This window comes from Miniopterus schreibersii (assembly GCF_964146895.1).
Source record: "Miniopterus schreibersii genome assembly, chromosome: 14".
Lineage (NCBI taxonomy): Eukaryota > Metazoa > Chordata > Mammalia > Chiroptera > Miniopteridae > Miniopterus > Miniopterus schreibersii.
This window is the reverse complement of record NC_138114.1, coordinates 41,354,103-41,381,262: the sequence shown is the minus strand read 5'-3', so window position 1 is coordinate 41,381,262 and position 27,160 is coordinate 41,354,103. Positions and strand designations below refer to the sequence as shown.

Sequence of the window (27,160 nt, the reverse complement as noted above, 5' to 3'; positions counted from 1 at the left end):
CTTCAAATAAATAAACAACATATTTCAAAATCGAACCTTCATACTTCCTAATGGAAATAATCTTTGCCCTGGCTGGTGTGGTTCAGCGGTGAAAGCCTGGGCTGGGCGCCAAAGGGACTCAGGCTTCGATTCCCGGTCAAGGGCATGAACCTGGGTCGCAGGTTGATCCCTGAGCCCTACCGAGGGGGGAGAGTTGGGGGGAAGAGGGGGGCTCGTGCTGGAGGCAACCGGCTGATCTCGCTCACCTGGATGTTTCCATCTTTCTCTCCCCCACACACCTTCCTCTCTCCCTTCCACTCTCTCTAAAAACAATGGAAAATATATCCTCGGCGAGGATTAAAAAAAACCAAAACAATGTAAAAAGAATCTTGGAGGAAGAAACGCGTCCTTGGTATCCTAAAGTGAAATCATTATTATTCGTAATGGAACATCATTCGAGCACCTGTTTCGGTGCTCCGTGCACCAGTCGCGCAGACAGAACACTGCAGCCTGAAATGGCACCAACTCCGTCGTCTTTAACAGGCCGCGAGCGCCAGCCTCTCAGGAGAAAAGCGGGTGACGTCTCCGGACCTCAGGAGGCGGCCTGCAAGCCCCGCCCCGCGCACCTGGGCAGTTCCGCGCGCCCGGCGGAGGTGAGGGCCCGCGAACCACACTTCCCAGCGGGCCCCGCGGCTCCCCGCGCCTGCGCATGGCCGCCGAGGCGGCCGCAGGAACTCCCGCGCTATCCAGCAGCCTGCTCGCTCCTCGCCTGCCGTCCGACCCCCGGCATGGAGAGGGTCCCGGTGCTGACGAGGGGTAGCGCGGCCGCTGCCAAGGCCGAGGGAGCCGCAGCCGCGCGGCCCCCACCGCCCATCTCCCCTCCCGCCCTCACCCCGGCGCCCGCAGCGGGTGAGGAGGATCCGCCGCCTCTGCCCGAGGCGGGGGCTCCCGGCTGCTCGGGCTCCCGGCCCCCTGAGCTGGAGCCCGAGCGCAGCCTGGGCCGCTTGAGGGGCCGCTTCGAGGACGAGGACGAGGAGCTGGAGGAGGATGAGGAGCTGGAGGAGGAGGAGGAGGAAGAGGAGGAGGAGATGAGCCACTTCTCGCTGAGGCTGGAGGGGTGCCGGCCGGAATCGGAGGATGAGGAGGAGGTATTTCTAACCCCCGCGGGCCACGCCGCGCGCGAGCGGCCTCCGGCCGCGGCCGGCCGCTCCGTCCCGCTGCGTCCCGCTCGCCCCCGCTCCCGCCGCAGCCCCGGGCACTGGCGCCGACCGCCACCCCGCCCCGCCTCGCCTGCCTGGCGCGTGGCGCGGACCGCTTTCCGTCCCGCCCCGACTCCCTGCCGAGTCATTTGTGAGGACCCTGCAGGTAGCTTAGGCTCCGCGGGTCCGACTTAGCTCCTTCCGTAAATAGTTATTGAAGCTGCTCCGCGCCGGGCGGGAGGGGCCGAGGGGCCCGTGCTCCTGCCACCCGGGAGCTTACAGCCCTGGTGTTGAGAGGATGCTAAGCCCTTCCGCACCGAGTCTCTTATTGGGAAGATTTTTTGTTTGTTTTTAATGTGGTAGCACATACTTCATCAAGTTAGGTAATAATACACATCGCCAGTCAGAATCACTGTGTTAAACTTTAAGTCCCAATGTCTGGAAAGTTGGTCCGTTTTTAAAGCAAGTCGTAAGGTAAGGTGTTCCTCACCTGGCAATGTACAGTATGTCCGAAAGAGTGGAATGTATTCAAAACACTGGTTTATAGCGTGTTATTGTAACTTCCATCCCTTTGAAGGGTTGGAGGTACTGTAACATGTTTTCATGCTGCAAAGTAAGTTACTTATTGGTTATAATGAAATCTTGGGATTATGGCTTTAAAATTTAAGAAGGTAGGCCCTGGCCTGGTAGCTTAGTTGGTCAGAGTGTCATCCTGATATGCCAAGGTTCCCTGTTAGATTTCTGGTCAGGGAGCATACAAGAATCAACCAATGAATGTATAAATAAGGGGAACAACAAATCGATGTCTGTCCGTCCCCCCTCCCCTAAACCCCTCCCCTCCTTCTTCTCTCAAATCAATCAATAAAGTAAAAATTGAGAAGGCAAGGACTTGTATTTTAAAACTGTTTCCATTGCATTTGCAGCGCCTGATTAATCTCTCTGAGCTGACCCCATACATCTTGTGTTCCATTTGCAAAGGTTACTTAATAGATGCAACTACCATTACAGAATGTCTTCATACATGTAAGCATATAGTCCACATTTCTGAATAATGTATTCAAATTTTGAAATGTCTCGAAAGCATCCTAATTTAAACATTTTCTTTTTCAACAGTTTGTAAAAGCTGCATTGTAAGACATTTTTACTATAGCAACAGATGTCCAAAATGCAACATAGTAGTACATCAGACACAACCTCTTTATAACATAAGGTAAGAGGAATATATAAGTACAATTTATATTTTAAGTATACTTTTCTGAAAGCTTGCAGTTGTGTTTTAGGAATATATATTCTTGACCTATCTCAAAATTAGAAGAAAGAGAACTCTACCTATTCTTTGAAGAACTACATATAGAGTACTTACTGTGTACCAGGCACTGTGATATCTCTTGGGGACTTAATTTTAAAAAGGCACAGGTCTTTTGTCCTGGAGATTTTAATTCCATCACTCAAGTTAATGAGGCCAGTTTAGGCTTGTCATTTTTAGTATATTTAGAATTCTGCTTTCTAAAAGTGATACCTGAAAAAACTGGCCTCTTCAGAATAGTCTTGTCATAGGTCATTGTGGCTTATTAATCAGATTTTCAGTTCATGATCAGTTTTCTAAGGAAAGAAAAATACTGAACATGGATTGCTTTAATTTGTTCAGCAAATACTATTACCTTTTTATTACCTCCATAGATGAGTGCTTTGCTGATGATACACAGAAGTTCAAAATACAGTATCTGCCCTTAAGCTCACATTCTTATCAAGGGAATAAAAACATCACACATGGAATGATTTAGCAAACCATTGAAGAATCTCTAATTACTTAGCATTATGATTACATATAGTTACTTGAGGTTCTCATAGATGAGAGCCATGAGTGCCACCTAAAAGTAACTCACCTGAGAAAGGAGATATCCACTCCCAAGAGAAAATAGTATTTACAAAGAGCATCATTCACTCTGTGCCAATATGCATTATTCTGAATTCTGAGGTATTCTCCATCCTTTCCTTTTACTAGGTTGGACCGACAGTTACAGGACATAGTGTACAAATTAGTGATCAATCTAGAGGAAAGTAAGTTTTTTTTATTACATAGTTGTGAATCCCAGAATCTCTGCTGACTCTGCTAGTTACATTTTAAGTGTAATTTAGTGTGTGTTTTATCATTTTTTAGGAGAAAAAAAGCAAATGCATGATTTCTATAAAGAAAGAGGTCTAGAAGTACCTAAACCTGGTAAGTTTGGGTGTATACTATAATGTATTTATAGATTTAAAGAACATTAACAATAAAATTTACTCCCTTTGAGGTTCTTTTTGGTGATAGCTGATTATTTTATGATCAAAGAGAGAAAGATTTTAAAAGTAATTATGTAGTGTAATCCAATTTAATTGGTTATAAGAATTAAAGAGTACAGGCTCTGGAGCTGGATTGTCTGAGTTTGATCCTAGCTCTACCACTTTAGCTGTATGACTTTAACCCATTACTTCAATGTCTCAGTTTCTTCAGTACAAAGCACTTAAAACAGTGCCTGGAACATAGTAACAGCTCAAACATTCATTTTTATGGTGATGGTAATGTCACATTATGGAAGTTAGATTTGGTTTTAAATCTTGGTTCTCCCACTTACTATATGGGTGACTTTAGGCAAATTGCCTCATCTCACTAAACTCTAATCTCTTTCTTTACAGTTAAAAAAAAAAAAATAGCAGTAGTACATATACCGTGGGATTATAACAAGGATTAAACGAAATGATGCATGTAAAGTGCTGAGCATGAGCCCTGAGCCCCCTGGCACATAGTGCTTGTTGAAGGTTATTTACAACTGTTGCTGCTGTTCTGATGAGCTCTGTCTGTGGCCCTGATAAACCAGCCACACATGTCTGCCTTCCATTGTGGATTGGTCCCAGGCTTGCTTCTAATTTCACTGGCGGTGACAGATTAGCTGATGTTATTAAGGGAAAGGAGATGGAGTGCTTTATGATCTTTTAAGTAGTAAACATAATTATAATATCTGTGCAGTTATTTTTCAAATATCTCAATTTATGAAATTTTTATTCTAACTCAGCTTTTTTGTTTGGCTATCAAATAGCTGTTCCACAGCCAGTCCCTTCAAGCAAAGGAAGATCTAAGAAAGCCTTAGAATCAGTGTTTCGGATTCCACCTGAACTTGATATGTCTTTATTACTAGAATTTATTGGGTGAGTACCCCAAAGCTCTCTACCTCTTAACCTTAAAATAAAGAATGTTTAAAGTCCCAACTGTTATAAAAACCATCCTGAACTCAAGTAAAATCAAATTTTTCTGATTTCCTTTTAAAAATTATTTATGAAATAGTTAAGACTTAGAAAAAGGTCTAATAACCATTTGTACCTCCACCATCTGACTTAAGAAATAAACCATGATAATATGGCAGAAGCCTCTTGGCTACCTCTTCCTGTTCACTCTTCTTTCCTTTAGAGTTTAATAACCAGACTCCTGAAAGTAATGGTTGTAATTCCCCTGTATCTATTCCTAAGCAATAAGTAGAATTGGTTTTGCCCATTTAAAAACTTGAAATGGTTATCATACTGTGTTTCCAACTTGCTTTTTTCACTTAGCATTGTGGGATTTATCCATGTTGAAATATGTATTCCCTTAAATATACCACAGTTTATCTTTTCTTGCACCGTTTAATTTTTAAGTTATTTCCATGTTTTTTTGTGATTATAAACAATGTTGCTTTAAATATTTTTGTACATATCTCCTTGCATATGTGTGAGATAGTTCTCCAAGACTATGTAGATTTTCTGAGTCTTACTATAATTATGTTTGTCTTCAACTTTACTTGGTTTTACCAAATTGATGTCCAAAGTAGTTGGACATCTTTCTAATTCATATAAGTTGGTATCATACTGTGTTTGATACCATTCATTGTTAAACAGACTATTGTGATCTCAGAGTAGGCTCAAAGCAAACTGTAGTTTTTAAAGTACTTACATGGTTTGTAGAATATACTAAAATGCCTTTCTTGGAAAATCTAGATTTTCCATTTTATGTTACTGATGATGATTTTACTTCTCAGTCACTTCCTTATAACTCTTGTTGCCTCTATCACTTATTTAGTAGCTTATGCTATGTTGTATTTATGTATTTATCCTGCTTTCTCAACTGAAATCAAGGACCCCTAAGAGGCAAGAAACCTTTCTTATGCCTCCACAAAGTCCACATAGTAGTGGTTGATATGAAAAAACAAAGATCTCTTTGAAGGAATGAGAAGGAACCATGTAATACCAAGCTTCAAACCAGAAATTTCATTTATTAAAGAATGTGTTTCAACCTAAATGTCCATAAGGGAGCTGGTTAAATAATGATGTATAGCACATGAACATGCACTAATATAGTAACATACATGCTAATATGGGACATCTTGCTAAACGTCTTAAGTGAAAAAAGCAAGATGCAGGAGAGAATATGCTGCATGTGCCCATTTATGTTTTTATACAAAGGGTGGTGGGAAATATGTGTTTATACATGTTTTTTACATGCACAGAACAGTCCTAAAAGGACAATAAGAAAATGTTAGTGGCAGTTGCTTCTAGAAAAGGGCACCAGAGTCTGAGTCTATGATAGGAAAAAGTTTTGCTTTTTCCTTTTCTTTTTTAAAATTTTTATTTATTGATTTTTAGAGAGGGAGGGAGGGAGATAGAGAGAAGAACATTGATTTGTTGTTTCACTTATTTATGCATTCGTTGGTTGATTCTTGTATGTACCCTGCCTGGGGATTGAGCCCACAACCTTGGCTTTTCAGGACAACATTCTAACCAACTGTACTACTTGGCCAGGACAGGTTTTACTTTTCATTGTATTTGCATTTTTTGGCGTTGTAACTTGACTTTTAATAAGTCTAATTAAAATTTGAAAATCAAAAAGAATTTCTGTTTCTAAAAAATTATTTGGAGAAATGTAACCTTTTCCAGTAATGCACAATAGGTACTGACAATCAGTATTTTTATACCTTCTTTAAAAAGTAGCAGGGATACACTTTTAAAAAGTGGCAGTAATGCAAAGATAGCAAATATGTGACAGGTGTACCACCATTATCTTTCTGTGCTCAGAGCAGAATTCAATAATTAAGAATGGTAGGTTTTCCTAATGAGGGAAACTTGACCGCTTGCTATAATTGTTACATTATTAATACATCCCTACTATAGAAAAAGGAGCCCACACTCTGAATAAGGAAATCTAGATTTAAGTTCTAGTGCATTATCTGGCTTTGTAAACTTAGACAAGTTGCTTTTTCAAATAATTTTTTAATATGTTTTTATTGATTTTAAAGAGAGGAAAAGGGAGAGGGAGAGAAACATCGATCGGCTGCCTCCTGCACACTCCTTACTGGGGATCGAGCCCCCAGCCCAGGCATGTGCCCTGACCAGGAATTGAACTAGTGACCTTTTGGTGCACAAGATAACACCCAGCCACTGAACCGCATAGCCCAGGGCACGAATTGCTTTTTGTTTATTCACAAGATGTGTATTAAGGTCCTGCCAGTTACCAGCGTAGCACTCTGCTATAGTAGAATATAGTGGAATATAGTTTGAATAAGTCAGCCATGACCCTTGCCCTCATGGAACTTTTAACTTCTCAGAGCACCAGCTTCCCTGCCTGTAAAACAAGAGAATTGAACTTGATGATTATGATGGGTAGTCTGTCTGCCTTTTATTATAGTCCTTTATCTGTTTTCAAATGATTAAGGGAAAGAAAGCTTTCAGTGTGGCAGGGAGTCCTTTTGAAAGAGAGCTTCCATTGGCAAAGAGTCCTTTTGAGGTCCCCAGTCCCCAGAATTCAATCCCACGTTTTCACTACATGGAAAAACTTTTGTGTTTCCACAAAAGTCAGGCTACTGAGGGTAACCCATAGGAAGCTCTTTCAGGGCTGGGGAGAAGTGGCAGATGAGTTTTAACCTGATGTAAGTACAAGGGCAGATTCCGTCCAGCTGGTGACCCTGCTGGAATTAGAAAAGAAAAAAAGCTGAGGTAGGTTCAGCCTGTGGACAGTGACTTTTCAACCACTGGAACCAGAAACTAGCTTCCGCCTCTAAATTGGGTATGCATGTTTTGTGACCTTAGATAGTCTTGTACCTCTCCCTTATGTTCTTCAGTTTCTATGTTTAAAGTAGAAGATTCTAAAAAGAAATAACCTCAGACAGCCAGTATAGAATATATAGAAAGAGCATAGGCTTTGAGGAGTCTAACTCAAGGTATGTAATCCATGGGGATGTAGCTTAACTTTTCTGATTATCAGTTTCCATATTTCTAAATTCGGGGTTAAAATAGCAACTCACAGGATTGTTGTAAGAATCAACATATAGGAGTCCTAACATATCTACACTATTAAACCCCATAAAGTGTAGATTGAAGTTGTGTGGTGGTTAAGGACTATGGCAGAGTCTCAGGCCAAGGATGTTATTGAGGAGGAGTACTTCAGATGCAAGAAATGAATAAATAAACTTGGTTTTTTATTTCCAAAGAAAGAATGAAAGAAGGACCTATTTTGTAAAGGTTAGTATAGAGAAAAAGACATTAATTATGATATAAAAAGCAAAATGAAGTTTTACTTTAAGCTGGAAAATATTGGAATGCTACATGTGGGGAAATCTAAATATTAAGAATATCCTGAAAAGTTAAGATTCTAATAAATAAACATGACTTCTCCAAAGCTTTCGATGCACCATGCAAAGCTTTATTACCAGCCAGATCCAGTGCAAGAACATATAATAAGACGATTTTGATACTCCTAGACCTTACAACTTTTATACTTCTGAAATTGGAAACTCCTACACCAAAACACTATTTCATGTTCCAACAAATTTACCAGAAAAGGAACACACAGATCATGGAATGATTTTTTTCAATAAAGGGCAACAAAACAAAACAAAATGAAAGAAAAAAAGAATATCCTTTTAACTCCTGGAAGTATACATAGTATAAAATACTACTGCCTTTTCTCTACCACTAGGTGGCAGAAATGACAATTATATTAACTATATATGTTTATTTCCTAAAGGATTAGATGACCATGTTTTAAAATTAAAGTGATGTTCCTCAAATGTTTATATTCATGTTATTTTTCTGTTATGTGATTAAACGTATAGTTTGAAATATTGATTGATTTTGCTTTCATTTTTCAGTGCTAATGAAGGCACAGGACATTTTAAGGTATTTTACTTTTATTTTTCACTTACTTTACAAAAGGACCCTGTAACACAAATTTAAGAATCAGATTAGCAATTGTATGGAGATTGTCTTCAATTACAATAAAGAGTGTTTTATAAATAAAAGTTGTTGAAATATAAAGTACATTCAATAATGTTCTTTTACAATAAGTTTGTGAGAAAATAGTTATAAAGTAAGGATTTGTTATTAATTCAGAACAGTAGTTTAAGGAAGAATAAGTGAGTAACTTTTAAAAGCCTACAGCTAAATGCTATGTTAATTTGGTGATAAAAAATGTTTCAAAGCATTTTTTGCATAGTTGGCATTTAGAGTTAAATATGAGCTTAAAATTTTATTTGCATGTAACATTTTTAGCCAAATTAACCTGCCCCAACTTGTTACTTGGCAAGCTTATTGTTTTTCTTGTAATTCGGTATTTATAATGAAGTTCTAATTATAGATTTTTATATTATACCTCAGTATTCTCTACTACTTAAAAAGCTGTGTTTATACCTTACCTTTTTTTTAAAAAAATTTTTTTTTATTGATTTCAGAGAGAGGAAGGGAGAGAGAGATAGAAACATCAATGATGAGAAAGAGTCATTAATCAGCTGCCTCCTGCATACCCTCTACTGGGGATCGAGCCTGAAACCCAGGCATGTGCCTTGACTGGTCAAACCATGATCTCCTGGTTCACAATGGCAGATCTATACCTTATCTTTGAGTTCAAATAAATATGTTTGATTAAAATGATTTCTGGCTATTAAACTTTTCACCATGTAGATCTGCAGCATGAAAATTATAAACCCTGTATGTTCAATTTAAAAACATTTCACAAAGCAGTAATTTAGTCCAGGAAAGTTTTTAAACATTTAATTATGACAATTTTTAAACATACTGAAAAGTAGACAAAATAGAACCTTCACATATCCATCACTTAACTTTACCAATAAACTAATGGCCAATTGATTTGTCTTATACCTCTACCTACTTACCTTCCTTCTAGTATTATTCCGAAGCAGATCCCCGTCATTTTGCTACTTCATCTGTAAATAGTTCAGTATTCTTAGAAGATGTCTCTTTTTAATGACCACGTATCATACCAGAAAAAGTTACCAAAATGTCAGTATCAATGAAACATAAAAATAAAGTGTGAGAACTACTCTAGATTAAAGGAGATGACAGAAACATGACAATGATTCTTCATGAGCAAGAACTCTTAAGTGCTTCCTATGTGCTAGGATTGTTATTTACATACATTGTATCACTTTCCTCATGATAATTCTGTGAGGTAGATGCCATTATCCCTATTTTACAAAGGGGAACACAGAGACACAGAAAGGTTCACCACCTTACCTGAAGACTTGAAGCTAGAAGATGACAGAACCAGAGTTTAAAGCCAGACAGGCAGCCTGTCTCTGGAATACCTGCATTTAACATCTGTAATATCTGCTACACTATGGTAATAAGGGATCGATCTGTTGTCATGAAAGGTCTTAAGAAACCAAACTACACATAAGAAAACTGAGCACTGTTATATGGAAAAAACATGTGCCTCACCTGCCTATATCCTCTTGGTAGCCATTCTAGGCTCCCTCTCTCCTAGTGCTAGAAAACACTGCTCAAGTTTTCCTAAGAGATACCCTTTTATTTCTGATTACCTCAGATTTTTGTTTGCATTAGATAGTGTCCTTAAAACTTCCTCAGAAAGAGTGGCTGGGTAAGCACGTTTCTACTTTAAAACACTGGTCTCTCCACCCGTTACCTCAGGCCATTGGGTCAGATTCCAGCCACATATGTCTAGGTGTTAATCTTTTTATTTTCCACTTAAAAAAGAAAACCCTCTATTATAGAAAATTTCAAACTCATACAAAAGTAGACAGAATAGTGAAATGAACACCCATGTACACATCACTCAAATAATTATAAACTCGTGGCCAATCTCATTTCATCTCTGCCTTCACCACTTCTCTTCTTCCTGTATATCTTGAAGCAAATCCCAAACTATACTCAGCAAATAATTCAGTTTATTTCTAAAAGACAAGGACTTTTTACAAACATAATAGTAACACTAAAATTTTAAAAATTAACAGTAAAACCTTAATCAAATATCCATATACTATTTAAATTTCCTATATTTTCTCATTAATATTGTTGTAATTAATTAAAATTGTTCTCATTAAAATTGTTAAGTCAGGATCCAAATAAAACTCATACATTGTAATCGGTTGATACATCTCTTATAGTCCTTACATTTTTCAGTCTAGCAGTTCCTCCTCCACCTTTTTTTTTTTTAATATATCTTTATTGATTTCACAGAGAGGAAAGAAGAGGGAAAGAGAGAGATAGAGACATCAATGATGAGAGGGTCATTGATCGAGCCCGCAACCGGGCATGTGCCCTGACTGGGAATCGAACCCCGATCGCCTGGATCCTAGGTGGACGCTCAACTGCTGAGCCACGCCCGGCTGGGCTTCACCTTTTTTTTTCTTAGAATTTTTTTGTTGAAGACACCAAGTTTTAGACATTTAATTTTGGATATTCTCTTTGTGTCGATAACTTTTACTCTTTAAGTTTTATTGTTCATGAGGTAGTAAAATAAACCAGTAAGCCTTTCTATTAAAATATTATTGCCATGGCCGGTTTGGTTTAGTGGTTAGAGTGTCAGCCCACGGACTGAAGGGTCCCAGGTTCAATTCCGGCCAAAGAGCATGTACCTTGGTTGCAGGCTTGATCCTCGGCCCTGGTCGGGGCTCATGCAGGAGCAACCAATCAGTGTTTCTCTCTCTCTTTCTCTCTCTCTCTCCCTTCCACTCTCTCTGAAAAGCAGTGGAAAAAATATCCTCAGGGTGAGGATTAAAAAAAATTTTGAGCTCGGCCAGGCAGGGCTCAGCGGCTGAGCACCCACCTAGGATCCAGGAGACTGAGGTTCGATTCCCAATCAGGGCACATGCCCAGATTGTGGGCTCAATTCCCTGCAGGGGGGGTGGAGGGGGCAGCCAATCAATGGCTCTCTCTCTCATCATTGATGTTTCTATCTCTCTCTCCCTCACCCTTCCTCTCTCTGAAATCAATAAAATATATATATATTTTAAAAATTGTTAACATACTTTTCAGAGAGGGAAAGCTAAGCAGAGAAATTTTTTTCTTTGATGGCTAAACTAAAACTTTATAGTGATTTTTCATAAATCTGTTGAATCATCTTTGCTATAAAATTTGCTTTAGGGTTTATACATTTTATGTATATTTAATCTGAAAATATTTATTTATTCGTTTGTTTATTTCTTATAGCCATTAGAAAAGAAGTTTGTCAGAGTTTCAGGAGAAGCAACTATTGGGCATGTAGAAAAATTTCTCAGAAGAAAAATGGATCTTGATCCAGCTTGTCAGGTAGAGTACATATGTGTAAAAGGAAAGGTAAAGTTGTGAGATTACCTTTAGAAAGAATTGTCTCTAGGATTTCATGCAATGGCTTTTGTCTTACGGTATTATAGATATTGTATATGCCAGCTGATATTGGTACACAGTGATTCCCACCCCAACTTCAATCACGTTTGACTTACTGTCTTGTTACTTCCTGCCATTGATGACCATCTGTAAGACACCTAGAAAAGTGAAATATCTATCTAATATATTAGACTCTATTTGTTCTTTAAGGATTAAAAGTATCTGCTGTTCTAACTATATAATATTCTCTTCTAAGGTGAAAACTTTGATCCTCACAATTTTTTGTTGTGGTTGTTTTTGTTTTTGTTTTATGCCCAGACCAACTTTTTATTGAGCTTATGCAGCTAACAGACTTGTAAACATTGCCAGTTGACAAGATTTTGCTGAGTAGTACAGCTTGTTTCCACTAAATACACCTCTCTCTGAGATTTAATAACAAACAAACACCAAAGTAAACAAATAGAGAGAGAATGAAGAGACTCATCTTGAGTCTTCCAGGAAGGCAAAATTTAAAAAAGCCAGATGGCTTGGTGCCAGGCTTTCACCATGCCTAGAGTGCTGCTGCTATCATCACTGTCTCCTCTCCCTGCCATGGCTAGGTGGAGGTGGCGGAGAAGGGTGGAATCCTCATGTATTTTTTAACATAAAGTGTAAATATACTCAAAGGTCTAATAATGTGGGCCAGTGAAAATGCACATTTATATAGTTTTGCTTTTCCATTAGTCAAATTTAAAAGGGATTTTTGTTTTTCTTCATCGTGTGTAAAATTTCATAGAATAATTTTTATTTAAAATATCTATTTGCTGTTTAGTAAATAGCTATTTTAAAGCTGGATGAAATTTTGCTGGTATTTTTAGTACCAATATCTACTGGTACTAAATATGTATTAAATATCTAGTAAATCCAATGAAATGTGACTTTTACTGAGCTTGACATAATGCTGGCTGTATCTCATGGCATCTGAGAAGTGAAATGACTAATCCATCACCTTGTAGCCTTAACATATTTGAGGTTATTCTTAGTCTTTTGGTTAGAAATAGATAGCTGTTTAGAGTCTCCTAGACAAAGAATCGTGAGTGGTCCAAAAATAGTCTACTGTTTCTAAAAGCAGAATTCATAGGATATGAACCTGATTTTATAGAATAACTAACGTAGCACCCAAAAGGGTTTTTTCTAGGATATAGATTATGTACTCTGGCTAGATATTGATCAGAGAACAATTACCATTTATAAGTTTCACATTTGGTGTTTTAAGAAATTTGGTTGCCAGAGCTCTAAATTGGTTATATAGTGTAAAAATGTGGGTTTATTTATTTCCTCATATCATAGAATTCAAGGCTTTCAGCATTTTGAAATAAAATTATAAAAAATTTGTTTCAATCCTTAATTTTCTTTGTCATCTCTTAGTTCTTTAGGTAAATATTTCTTTTCTATTCAGATACTGTATAGCTGATAACATTGATAAATGACTATTTCACCAAAATATTAAAATAATGGAACAAAGAATTATCAGCTGTGCAGACCTATTAATTTGTGTCTAAAATTATTAAACCTTCTAAATACAAGAGAAAGTAAAAAGAGTTACTTCTATTTTGAGCAAAACATCAAACTAGTTAACCATTAATCAAAAGTAAAATTCTTGGTGAACCCAGTCACTTGAGCCTGCTGTGCTGACCTTCTTTAAACCAGTTCATTCCAGGTAGGAAATGTGTGTTTTATTTACAGACATGCGACCTTCATATATGGTTATTTACTAGCAGGAATGAATGATTACCAGAGGACTGTTAAATGATGAACTACCTTTAAAGTTATTGGTGGCAGATCAAAATAAAAAAGGAACACAGTGCTGAAAGATAAAAAGTACAGCTCATGTGTTCTTAAAAGAGATTTAAGTTAATTCAGAATCAGAAATCAATAATTATCTGAGTAAATTTTTTTCACATAGAGACCCAAGTGCCTGTGGATTACCCTGGTTGATTTAGTGGTGTTTTGAGCTCATTGATATCTTAATGTATTTTGTTTTATTGTTACTCTTGTGTTGTGTTCTTTGGTACATTGATCTTCAGACCTTATTTTGTTTTTATGAAGTGAGATTTAGAAAATATATGTCACATTAATCACTCAGTAAAAGAGAGATAGATTAAAAATTTGCTTTTCTAAGCAAGTAAGTATACTGGAACCGTAATACCTTATACTGTATAACTGTATAACAATATCATTCTTTCTAGAGCATTGTATATAGAAGTAGATTTATCTTAGAGCTTTGACATTACTAAAGGGCTGAAAAGACCTTGATAAGATTATTCCATCCATAAAACAGTTCCCTTAGTATGTACTTTATGTCACTGTTAGACTTTCCACTGTTGGAAAATGAGATATACCTTGTAAGAGAATTATTCAAATAAATAAGGATTGCCTTTTTAAGCATTAATACCCTTTTAATCATTTTCACTTGGAACTTTTTGAAAATATACTTTCTGTACCTTTTTATGCTAAATATATCAAATGTGATTTAACTTGTTCTCAGAGATTCAAAGAAATCATTTTGAATATTGGCTGTAACTGCTCTTGTCCTGCGATGTCCTCTAATGCTCTTTCCATTTTACTTTATTTATTCTTGTAAAAAGTTTCTAAAATCTTTCATAAGAATTTAATCAGTCTAAAATAAAACAGCAAAATGTCCTCTGGAAATAATTATGTTGATTTCTCTTCATTTTTTTCATATGGTTTTGAAGTGGTAAAGCATCTAATACTTGGTTTCCCTATAGGTAGATATCATCTGTGGCGATCACTTGTTGGAGCGGTATCAAACTCTGAGGGAAATTCGACGTGCAATAGGTGATGCAGCAATGCAGGTAAGTCTTAGACTTAATCATATTTAGTGTCTAACAGGCAAGTTATTTGATGAGAGAAAAAAGTGCCATGTTATCAATAAAATTTTAATAATTATTCTACAACTTTCTTAAAATTACCTGGACTTTAAGTAATAAAGCTAATATTTATTGAATGCTAACTATGTGTTAGGTACTTTTCTAAATGGTTTATATGGATTAGCTCTTTTATTCCTCATAATTCTATGACATAGGTATTCTTTTATCCCTCATTTTATTTTTTTATTAAAATATAGGTGATATATACATTATTTTCAGGTGTACAACATAGTTATTTAGTTATCCCCCATTTTATTTTATTATTTTTTAAATATATATATTTTTAATTGATTTTAGAGAAGAAGGAAGGGAGAGGCAGAGAGAGAGAAACATCTATGAGAGAGAAACATCAACATCGATTGGCCGCCTCCTGTGTGTCCCCTGCTGGGATTCGCTCCTGCATCCTGGGCATCAAACCAGGGACCTCTTGGTGCATGGGTTGACATTCAACCACTGAGCCACACCAATGAGCAATTATCCCCCATTTTATTTTATTTTATTTTTTTAAATATGTTTTTATTGATTTCAGAGAGAGGAAGGGAGAGGGAGAGACAGAAACATCAATGATGAGATAGTAATTGATCAGCTGCCTCCCACATGCCCCCCACTGGGGGTCAAGCAGCCACCCAGGCATGCGCCCTAACAGGGAATCCACATATTCTAATGAATCACCTAGAGTGATAAATTGTTTTAAGAGCTGTATGGCCCAGCCTGTGTGGCTCAGCAGTTGAGCGTCGACCTATGAACCAGGAGGTCATGGTTTGATTCCCAGTCCCAGTTTCGAGCTTGATTCCCAGTAGGGGCATGCAGGAGGCTGCCAGTTCGATTCCAGTCAGGGTACATGCCCAGGTTGAGGGCTCAGTCTCCAGGAGGGGGCGTGCAGGAGGCAGCTGATCGATATTCTTTGTTTCTCTCCTCCCTTCCTTTCTCTCTAAAAATCAATAAAAATACTTTAAAAAAAAAAAGATGCAGAATATTCTAAGAATTATCTTCTTAGTATGGATTTTACAATTGCTTGGAAAAAGCAGAATGAATACACACACTCTTATGTGCATACACACAGGGGTGGCCGAAAGTAGGTTTACAGTTGTTTGTATGTCACAGTGGCACAGTGCACTTAGGTGCAATCTCGTAAGTGCTCAAATTACTGGCCTTCATTATTTACACATTCTTGTCGTCTACTTGCTATACTTGAGCACACTTTGGAAGAATTTTTATAAACCTGCTTTTGCCCACCCCTGCATATATTTTAATGGCATACAATGAAATGTGTTTTGACAAAGACATATACCTGTTTTAACTCAGACCCTTTCTTGAGATTTGGAACACTCCTGCCACACTCAGAAAGTTCTGTTTTTTTTAGTAACAGATTTATTGAGATATGCCATTCGACTCACTCATTTGAAGTATACACTTCAATCATTTTTAGTATATTTACAGAGTTGCAAAGCTATCACCCAATCAGTTTTAGAACATTTTTATCACCCAAACAAGAAACTCCATACCCATAGTATGCATCCTCCAACCTTTGTCAACCACTACTCTACTTTTCACCTCTGGATTTATCTATCCAGGACATTTCATATAAATGGAATCATACAATATGTGGTCTTTTGTGACTAGCTGCTTTTACTTAGCGTGTTTTCAAGCTTCATGTTTTAGCATGTATCAGTACTTTGTTCCTTCTCATTGCTGAATAATATTCCATTATATGGAAATTCAGTATTTAAGAGAAGGTTGAAACTCAGAAGGGCAGCAATGGAAGAATTAGGAAAGATCACTAAAGCAAAAATATGTCACTTAGAGTCCAAGGCTAAGGTCACCTATACTTTCGTATTCCCAATTAACCACGTGTAGATGTGAAAGTTGGACAGTGAGGAAGGCTGATAGGAAAAAAATTGATTCATTTGAAATGGTGTTGAAGAAGAGTTCTACAGATACCCTGGACTGTCAGAAAGACAACAGGTGGGCCCAAGAGCAAATTAAGCCTGAAACATCACTGGAGGCAAAAATGACAAAACCGAAGCTATCTTACTTCAGGCACGTCATGAGAAGGCAAGGTTCTTTGGAAAAGACAATAATGCTGGGGAAAATAGAAGGCAGAAGGAAAAGAGGAAGACCAAATATGAGATGGATTGACTCCATAAAAGAAGCCATAGGCATGAGACTATAGAGCTGAGCAGGGCTGTCAAGGACAGGACATTTGTGGACATAACTCATTCATAGGGTCGCCAGGAGTTGGAGCCAACTCAACAGCATGTAACACACATATATAGATATTGATATTTTATTTAATTATTTATCAGTTGATGGATCTTTGGGTCGTTTCCATTTGGGGGCTAATATGAATAGTGTTGCTGTGAACAGTGATCTACAAGTGTTTGTGGACATGTTTCTCTCTTTGGTGTACACTTAGAATTGCTGGGTCATATTGTCACCCTGTTTAACCTATCAAGAGAGAATGGAAGGAGCTGAGATCTGGGCAGTCAGAATAAAACCATATAGGACTTTATTGGCCATAGCATGAACTTTGGATTTTAACTGAGTTAGGTAGGAAACTATTGATTGGAGATATCTGAGCCAAGGATAAAAGTGACATAATCTGACTTATGTTTTAGAAGACTCACTCTAGTTTATAGTTTAAAAAGACCATGAATGGAGACATCAAAATATAAAATATAAATAATATTTATATATTCATATACACTTATATGGAACTTAAATATAATAGATATATAAATTTGAATTGTAAGTAATTATCCAATAAAATGTGGTTTTATAAGTGTATTGAAGTTTTGTGGTTTTGAAACAGCTTGTAAGCTATACTTTCAGTTTTATATCTATATATTGATATGTTTTACAAATGTTTCCCTTTCTGAAATATAACTATATGCAAAAATAATTATCTAAAATGTAATTTGTATTCATGTAAAAATGTTAATAGAATCCTTCTATTTGTGTTATAATACAAATTCATTTACTTTGATTAGGCTAATTGGTCTAGAGCAGATCTGATGGTCCATGGACCAAACATGGTATGGAATTATGCTTTATTTGGCTTATTCTGTGTTTTAAATTATTTGAGTTTAAATTCCTTTAACTAGGCATGTGTTCTCTGGTTTACTGCTGGTCTCAACATTCCTTATTGACTTACATCCCTAAATCACATGTTCGTTTGTTACTTGTGGGCATTTGAATTTGTGAACCATTTTCTAGAATTCTGGTGAGTTTTCATTAGCGTTGCCAGGAACAGAAGCCAGATTGCCGTGAGTTGAGCAGTGAATAAGAAATAAGGAAGTAGAGCCATGGAAAAGCTTAGCAAAGAAGAAAAAGAGTAATGGCTAGAGCAGGATTGGAAATGCAAGGCGTGCATGCTGCCACTCCTCCTCTTTGTTCCTCAAAGTAGGCCAATTGCTCGTGGCATACTTTCCCAAAGAGTCTTTTATTTTAAAAGCTAGTTTCATAATAGATTAGAAAATAGTACCTAAAAAAGGTGGATTGCTTGCCGGATGCAGCCTCTGTGAGAGCGCAAAGAATTAAGACCTAGTATCAAGATAGGAGATAGACCTTCCAAAAAAACAGATAAAAAGGCTCTGAAGCTCAGAATGTGGAGTCATTTAGTATAGGGTTAAGTTGCCCAACACCCCCTGACTGAGGACATCGGACACCCCCTGACATTACCACACAGTATAGTTACTGTTCATGTTGATGACTCTGGAAATCAAAAGTTAAATTGTACTGAACGGTATTTTAGGAGGAAGTAAAATATATGATATATTTAATGGGTAAGAATTCCAAAGTTTTCTCACTTATAATAGTGAGCTGCATTTATGTGGAAATAAGTATTTCGTTTCTAAACAGATCCATGCTGCTTATAATAATTGAGTCTTTTTTTTAGGGAAGCCCAATGCCTGAATGGTCTGTTAAGTAGTTTCTGTAGAAGGAAAGGTGTATCTCTTTAGTTCTTTTTGGAGAACTATATAGCCACAAACAACCCAGGATAACTGGATACCTGGTAGTTTCAGAACTGTCTTCTGAGAGTTATTAAAAGGCACATTGACAGGGAGTGTTTGGTGGCGAGGTGAGTGACTAAGCAGGTTTATTTACCTTGGACCCTTCATTCTCTTAAAGAATTTCACATTAGTGTTGGGTTATGGAAAACAAACCCATCTTTGACTTGATTATTTATATAACTAGTTTTCAAATAACTGCAAAATACTTTTTTTCTTTTCTTTCCAGGATGGTCTTCTGGTCCTTCATTATGGTCTTGTGGTTTCTCCTCTGAAAATTACTTGAAGATCCTAAGAGTATCAGGAGGGAGGAGGGAAACAAAATAAGATGGCTTCTGCAGGATTGCGTCTCACCAAAGATTTTCACGAAACGTAATTGCTAAGACATAACATCTGTTTTCAGCACCAATCATCATAATATTCATAAGTACAACTTGGAATGATGGAATGCATCTGTTTTACTAGCAACTATATATAAAAAGCATCCATATGTAGCTCAGGGGAAAAATTTCAAAGTATTGAATTTTTAAATTCCTTGTCATTTCAAATACTTTGATAATTGATTTTGCTTTCTAATCTTTGGTGTAAATCGGTTACTCTTTTCTTCACTGAGCCATATCCCTTTTAAGTTGGTGGTTTGGATTCTGCTCTCTGGAATGGTATCAGTTGGGCAGGAAAGAAGTATGCTTTTAAAATGAAGGTTCAAAACCAGTCTTTGTTAAACTATACAGACCGTACCCCTCAGACAAAGACCAGAACTGTCGGCCACTTTTGTGTATTGCCATTGTATTTTGAACTTTAAATTTTTTTATTTTATTTTTTTTAACCAGCAGCACTACTAAAGAGATGTCATTCACTTCTAAAAGGGATGTTACTATTCTCTATGAAGAGACTCTCCTATATGGTTTATGGCCCATACCATAAGCCTTCAGTGTAATAAAGACTTCCTTAACATATCTTACAACAAGGGGTGCCTCTTTGCAACAGTATTTTTATTCCTAGAAAGTTCATTTGATTAACATTCGTTTTATTTGAGTACATAGTATGATTATCGATAACCTTGTAATGATGCTGCTTCTGGAAGTAATAAAATATTTGAGAAGTTTACAGAATACTTATTGTTTCCTCAGTAAGTCAGTTTAATGTTCATTTTTCCATTACTTTGTCACTGGGATAAAGAATACGGGTGTTTGAGACCTCACTCACTTGCATACAGAGATTTCAGTTTTAAACATTATTTTGCCTAACAGTAGCTTTTTGGTAGTTTTCTAAAAGAACTATTTTATAGATCCTGTTTCACTACAAAATTTCCAATTCTGCATAGAAACCATTACAATTGGGTAAAGATTAGCAATTGTTTTATAAAGGATTTGTTAATTGTGATAAATCTCTTCTAACATTTAATAAAAATGTTTAAATAAAAATTTATTTTAACGTATTTTGAAATGTTTATGCTTATTGTGGATTTTTTTTTATTGTGGATTTTTTAAAAAATGGGGAGATTAGGGGACATCTGTAATACTTGTCAACAAAAATAAATAAATAAAAATAACCAAAGCTCTTTTAAGAGATGACGTATTAAATCAAAGTTAAACTTTTCTGTCAAGCAGATATTTATAAACATCTTTACCTCAACTAATTATACTAGATGTAGTTATTTGACAATGGGCAAAATAGCATCTATGGAATTCATTGCCCCTTAAATGTTTTTTGCACAAATTAATATTTTTATTCTTGCCCCATGTTAACATATGTGTGTCAGAGATTCCCCAAGACCACCCTCAGATTCAGTGGTTCACTAGAAGGACTCATGGGACCCAGAAAAACTATTATATTTATAGTCTATTACAGTGAGAGGATATAGGTCAAAGTCAGCAAATGGAAAAGGTGTATAGGACAGCGTCTAGGAGAAACCAGGCGCAAGCTTCTAGTTGTCCTCTCCCAGTGAAGATGCAGGGACAGTGTTTAATTCTCCCAGCAGTGGTATGTGACAGGTTGCCAATCAAGGAAGTTCACCTGGACCTTAGTGTCCAGGGTTTTTACTGGGAGTCACTGTGTGCCCATGTGACTGACTCAACCATTGTGACCCCAGCACTTACCCAGTGGTCAAACTGGTACAGCATGTCCTGAGGCCCTAGGTATAAGAAAGCGCATTCACCATAATCACATTGTTAGCATAAACTTTCTGGTGTGGCCCAAGGCCTCTGGCATACAAAGGCAAGACATTCCAAGGGCTCAGAACATACAAATTACAATAAATGGGGAAAATACTTATTTTTAAGTAGCATACTAAATGTAATTCTTTAATAAATGTTTCCGCGAGCCAAAAGAATGTATCACTTGTTAGACGTGTGGACAAGATTAAAAATAAAGGAGAGTTTTCAAGGAAACCACAGCCTTCGGGTTACATACATCTCTCAGAATCTTAAAGGCAAGTACTGGTAAATACTCTGTCACAAAAAATTCTACCTATTTTTTCCCCTCCATCCTGGACTTGACTTCCAAGAACCTCAACTAAGTTATATCTGGTTGTATCTGGCCTGTTGTTACTACCAGGCAGTGAACTAAGTAAGAAAGCTAATTAATTGGTTTACAAATCCGTACCCCAAAATCAATATGATCCTGGACTATATCAACAGAAATACAGTTTCAGATCAAGGCACTTAATACTTCTCATCTCCAGTGACTCATGTGTCCAGTACTGGGGAGCATATTTCAAAGGTACTCGCAGATGGGAGAGTAATGGGATAGGGAGCAGTCAGAGACCGGGAACCAAAAACCAGCAAGGGTTGCGCAATTGCTTCTGGTTAACGGAGAAATGAAAACTTAGGAGTGAGGATGCGGTACTTGGTAACTGTCTTAAATTACCAGAGGGACAAAGACCTGGGTGAGGGAAAGCACAAGCAAGAACAAACAAATGCCCTGCCTGGCCTTGGGTCAACCTTGCTGCCGCCGCATATACATTTAGTGTCGTTGAGATAAGATCAAAGTTTTTTCAAAAGGAATTTTTACTAGGAACATAAGCAGAAACAAAACTAAATCCCCAAATCTGCACAACTAAGAGTATATGAAGTGCAGTTTTCAGAGCTAACTTCAATGGTTAAAGAGAGGTTTGACCGGTACAGCTTGCAGGTCTCGGGTTCCTCGTCAGCCCTCGCCGAGGTCATACTAGACCAAGATGCCCAGATGGATAGTTTGTGGCAGTGGTAGTTTGGCAAAATTCATGGGTGGCAGGTTTTTCAGTTCCTCCCTTTAAACGTCATCCCAACCTTTTCTCTCTAGCATAGGCCCAAGTCATTTCCCTCTTGATCAAGTCAGATGCATTCTTACCTAGTCTCTGACAATTTCCCCTCTGGATTCCAAGCTAACAGGCCTTGCACACACTCACACAGTGACTCTCCTACGGTGACTTTGTCTTTGAATTCTTGGGAGTAAAGCCTCTGACCCATTTCTTGTCCTATTCAGCTTGCCCAAAGTACATACTTTGTGATTCAAACCTAGATGAATACTGCTGCTGTAGGATCACCAGGTCATCATTGCTTATGAGATGTGTGACTAATTTTTTTTCCCTTTAAAGTCCTAATAGTTGCAACCTCCATGGTATATTTTCTCATCTTGGAAACCCCTGGTTACAGAGAAGTTTCAAGCAGATAATGATTCTGAATGTTCATCTTTGTTTTTTCAGTAGACCATGACCAAAGAATAGGTTCTCACTGTTACCCTTTTTCAATGTGTCGTGTACATGAGTTTGATTACTGGCTTCTCTTCAAAACTGAACTGATGAAATCTAAATTGTATTGCCTCTAGAGATTCATAGTCCACTCAAAAAATGAAATGCCATATTGATCTCCTGAAAGCTTGCCAAGTGCTTCCATCAAATGGATATTATGGTTTGATCTTGACTGCATTTCAATTTGTTCTGATGGTGTCTGTGGTTTTTACAAGGGTTCTTAGTATGATACTATTTTCATATAAGTGAGAAAATACTTTTTTCTAATGTTTCTAAGATACTTTCCCAAGAGAAAAGCTGGTTGAATAATATGGAGAAGACAAAGGTTGCCATGAACAAAATTGTCCCCCCAAAAAAGACGTAGAGGCAGTGCCATATAGTGATTAGGGACATGAATTGTGAAGCCAAACTGATAGCTTTGACTTCCAGCTTCGCTGCTTGAAAGCTATATAATCTTGGACGTGTTATGTAACTTCTCTGAACTTTAGTTTTTCTTACCTGTAAATGGGGACAATGGTACCTAACTCAAAGGCTTGTAATGAGAATTAGTGAATATGTAAACACTTAGAATAGTGGCTGGCATATATTCTGTTATCAAGTTCAAATATGGTCCCTATGTAGTCAACTTTTAGATTACTTTACTGAGGTAGTTCCTTTTTAATGAATAAAGGGGGTCCATTAATATTAAAAGATTGACGTTGAACTACCTATTTTATCCTTTCTTTCTTACATGTTTTCTTTCTTCACCTCCTTCTATGGATAACCAGGAGGAAGGTGGGGATACAGGCTCTGAAGTAGGACCTAGATTCTGCTTTCACCCCAATTCTAACCTTGAAATGCTGCTTCTACTTTGCAGACTGGGTTGGTACGAAGACAGTTTCAGTTGCCAGAAAGGAGTTTCTTCTGTTGAGCTCAAGTATGGCTTAAGGTAAAGATGAAAGATTGTCTAGCCGGCTGGCGTGGCTCAGTGGTTGAGCATTGACCTATGATCCAGGGGACCACAGTTCAATTCCTGATCAGAGCACATGCCCAGTTTCGGGCTCAGTCCCCAGCAGGGGGCGTGCAGGAGGCAGACGATCAATGACTCACTATTGCCATTTCTATCTCGCTCTCTTCCTCTCTCTAAAATCAATAAAATATATTAAAAAAAAAAAAAAGTTGTCTAGCCCTAAAGGACACCAGGAATTCTATATGTTATGTGTGAATCCTTATGCCAGGAAATCATGGGAGATAAAGTTACACCTCTCATTTATTCATATTTATGGCATAATGATGAACCTTAGTGAGTTAAATTTTTTTAATAAGCGCTTCTAAGGAAAAATGCTTTTTTGCCCTCTGCAATAATCAGCAATTGACTAGAATCTGCTACTGATTGTTTTCCCAAACTCCCGAGCTTATACTAATGACTTTGGTTACACTCTGCTGAGCATTCTGTAACCTCTAAGAGCATGTGATAGAGCTAGGATGAAATGTCTCAGAATTACACAGAGCAGAGACCACTTGCCTCAGCAGGGGAGCCCAGGAGCCATGTGGTGATCTGCAGTAATCAATCAGTGAGGAAGCGAGCCTGGAGACTCCTCCAAGATCAATCTTCATTTTTCTTTGTAGCCTGGGCTTTCTCTATTTTGCTTTATTGAGAATTACTGAAGCACTGTAAAAACATAAATCTTTAAATGTCCGCAGTATGACTTATTCTGTTTTATTACAATCCTGGTGGTGGGGTGTGTTGTGTGTATGTGTGTGGGGGGGGGGTGTTTCAAGGGACTGTAAGAAATAATTTATAAATTTAAGCTAGTCCCCACCCTCACCTAGTAAGCTTGTGCAATATCAGCATAAAACATGAGGGCGATCTAATCACCTTCTAGGAGATCGATGGAAGAGTAGAGAAGTCCTTTGATCTACATAGTAACCATTCTTTTTACCCTTTAAGGGGGACGCGGTCAAGTACTAAACACAATCCTTTGTTTCAGGAGCACTTACCCATTTGCAAATGGCAAATCAATGTGAGATATTGAAAATAGCAAAAGGCATAATGACATTAATCTAACCCAGCAATTTTCAACTGGCGAGTTGCAAGAATTTTTAAAACATGTAATACCTCACTATTTAGTCAGGGGCACTGCCCTCTTTTTTCTTAGATTGTCAAATAAAAAAATGACAACAGCCAACACAACAATAGCCATCGGGTGTGAGTAAATCAAAATTATACCTTTTTTTTTTTTTTCAGAGCAGCAAAAAATACATTTTTGGTGTGCTGCAGAATTTTAGTAATTAGTTTATGTGCCATGAGGTGAAAAAGGTTGAAAATCACTGATCTAACCTGTACATTGAATTTGAACATCAGCAAAGCCAGTAATGTATATTCTATAAAGAAAAATACAATTTCATGTGTGAGTTTGATTTTTTTTTTTTCCTCACCTGAGGACATGCTGAGAGAGAGAAACATCAATGTGAGGGAGAAACACCCATCAGGTGCCTTCTGTATATGCCCCAACCCAGGACCTAACCTGCAACCCAGGTAAGTGCCCTCACTGGGAACTGAACCAGCAACCTTTCAGTGCACAGGATGACACTCCACCAACTGACCATTCCTGCCAGGCTGAGCTCTATTTTAAGATCCTACAAAGCCCCCTCCGTTATTTCCATTTTAAATTGCTATGCTTTCAGTTACACCAATTTATTTGGTTCTAAGAAGAGAAAAAAAAAGCACTCTTATGATTTAGATGTTTTTCAGGACCTTAGAGATTTCTGATGATATAATAATAAAAATAATATTCGTTGGAAATCAGTGATGGATGCTCATAGCAAGCAACATTTCTAGTTATTTTTTTTCTTTCATTTATGCTCAAGGAGATTTTGGACTTTTTCTCCAGGCTCTCTTTTGAAATCAATATGCTGATTAGATCTGGCTTCTGTTGTCCTAATGGAATTCTTTCTAACTTCAATTGACCCGGGGTGGCTGTGCATAGTGGTCTCAGCTGGAGCAGAGGTAGAGCAGACTTTGTAATTATATTTCTCTGATGGTTCCATAAATTCTCTATCAATGGATTTTTAAAATTGAGGTAAGATTTACATGACATAATATTAATCAATGAAAAGTGAACAATTCAGTGGCATTTAGTGCACCCACAATTTTGTGCAGCTACCATCTCTATCTAGTTCGAAAACATTTCTATCGCCCCAAAATAAAACCCCCTACCCACTGAATAGTAAATCCCCATTTTCCCCTCTCAGCCCTGGCAACTGCCCATCTGCTTTCGGTTTCAGTGGATTTTTAAATATGGTTTCATGTTTGCCTTTAGAGCCAGGGACTGGGCTCCCTGTTTGTGTTCACAGGTAAGTTCTAGAAGCTTATCCCCAGGACTATACATGACTTGCATTATCTCTGGATCTAAAATTTAGAATCTAGTTTCCAGACAATTGTTCAAATTTTGCCAGTAAAGTGAATTCCATGTATCCTGGATTTATTACCTCTTGAGGAATTGTCCATTCTAGGCCCTTTGATAATGAGCTACAGAATTTCTTGCAAAATCATTTTTTTAAACTTAAAAAAAAAAAGCTAAATAGCACCCAATTCTATCTTTTCAGCAGAAGCAGAGATGACTCATGCTTGAATGGGCCCAGAGCCCAGTTTGGAGCCACCACCACCTCACTGCAATGCAGGAAGGCAGTGGGCTCAGGAAGTCTACAGAGCGCAGCAGTTTGCCTGTAGGACTTAGTGTTGCCAAGGGTTTCTGAGGCTGAGAAACTTTAAGTGAAACCTGGTGGGAGAGGGTGAAAAAAGCTAAAAATATTTCTATTCCCTCAAGTGAGGGGACTTTCTTTTACACAAGAAAAGCAAGCACTGCAGTCAGAAAACCAAGATTCAAATCCCAGCTTTGTTCCTTAACTGTGTGATACCAGACAAGCATCTTAACCTTGTCGTTCCAAGGCTCTGTTCCTTCATTTGTAAAACAGGTATACAAATACTACACTTAAAGAGTGGTTGTGAGGTTTCAATGAGATAATTTTATGTTCACCGCCTCGGACAGTGTCTGCTTGTAATAAGTAGGTACTGAATAAATTATAGCTGTAATTATAGCTTATAAATTAGTAAGTCTCAGGATACAGGGGACCTCATTATCTAATGAATCTGAAAGTCGTGTTTGGATATCATTAATGTGCTTGCAGACAGGCTTCCTCATAATCTCATAGGCTCACCTTGTCCTGTCGAAACAGTTGGTATTGCCTGCGTTCCTTCCCTTCTCCCTGCCTCATGTGTCCCTGTTACTGTAATTGTTCTGATTTAATAATTGATCAACTCCATAAGATGCTTTTAATGTCTTTCTTTTATAAATGGGCTCATGACAATTACTGGTGATTCATTGAAAACAGGAGACACAGCCTGGCTGGGCGTGGCTCAGCAGTGGAGCATCGACCTAGGATCCAAGAGATCGAGGTTCGATTCCCGGTCAGGGCACATGCCGGGGTCGCGGGCTCGGTTTCCAGTAGGAGGCATGCAGGAGGCAGCCGATCAATGATGACTCTCTCATCATCGTTGTTCCTCTCTCTCTCCCCCTCTCCCTTCCTCTCTCTGAAATCAATAAAGACATATTTTTTTTTTTAAAATAGGAGACACAAATTAGTCAGAGCCATAGATTATATGTAATCAAAGGACTCTGGTTTGGCATAGAGATGGATTCATTA

At 37.8% G+C, this 27,160-nt stretch overlaps 1 protein-coding gene across 2 annotated transcripts; it reads left to right on the top strand.

The window, feature by feature from the left end:
* The first annotated feature begins 673 nt into the window (after nucleotides 1-673).
* On the top strand, nucleotides 674-20,271 carry PCGF6 (polycomb group ring finger 6). 2 transcript variants are annotated; one of them, XM_081158149.1, is made up of 11 exons: nucleotides 674-1,127; nucleotides 2,102-2,201; nucleotides 2,292-2,388; nucleotides 3,184-3,239; nucleotides 3,340-3,399; nucleotides 4,256-4,364; nucleotides 8,333-8,360; nucleotides 11,649-11,747; nucleotides 14,573-14,659; nucleotides 17,725-17,769; nucleotides 18,974-20,175. In XM_081158149.1, exons 1-11 carry the CDS (start codon nucleotides 768-770, stop codon nucleotides 19,028-19,030), a joined length of 1,098 nt encoding a protein of 365 aa, XP_081014275.1. In that variant the 5' UTR covers nucleotides 674-767; the 3' UTR covers nucleotides 19,031-20,175. The 2 variants fall into 2 exon arrangements, with proteins under 2 accessions (XP_081014275.1, XP_081014274.1); XM_081158148.1 differs by lacking the exon at nucleotides 17,725-17,769 and having other exon boundaries at nucleotides 685-1,127; nucleotides 18,974-20,271.
* Nucleotides 20,272-27,160: the final 6,889 nt, after the last annotated feature.

Coding starts and splice junctions, on each gene's coding strand:
- PCGF6 (XM_081158149.1), top strand. CDS start 768: ATGGAGAGGGTCCCGGTGCTGACGAGGGGTAGCGCGGCCGCTGCCAAG. Junction 3,240..3,339: donor AGTGATCAATCTAGAGGAAA/GTAAGTTTTTTT, acceptor ATCATTTTTTAG/GAGAAAAAAAGCAAATGCAT. Junction 3,400..4,255: donor TCTAGAAGTACCTAAACCTG/GTAAGTTTGGGT, acceptor GCTATCAAATAG/CTGTTCCACAGCCAGTCCCT.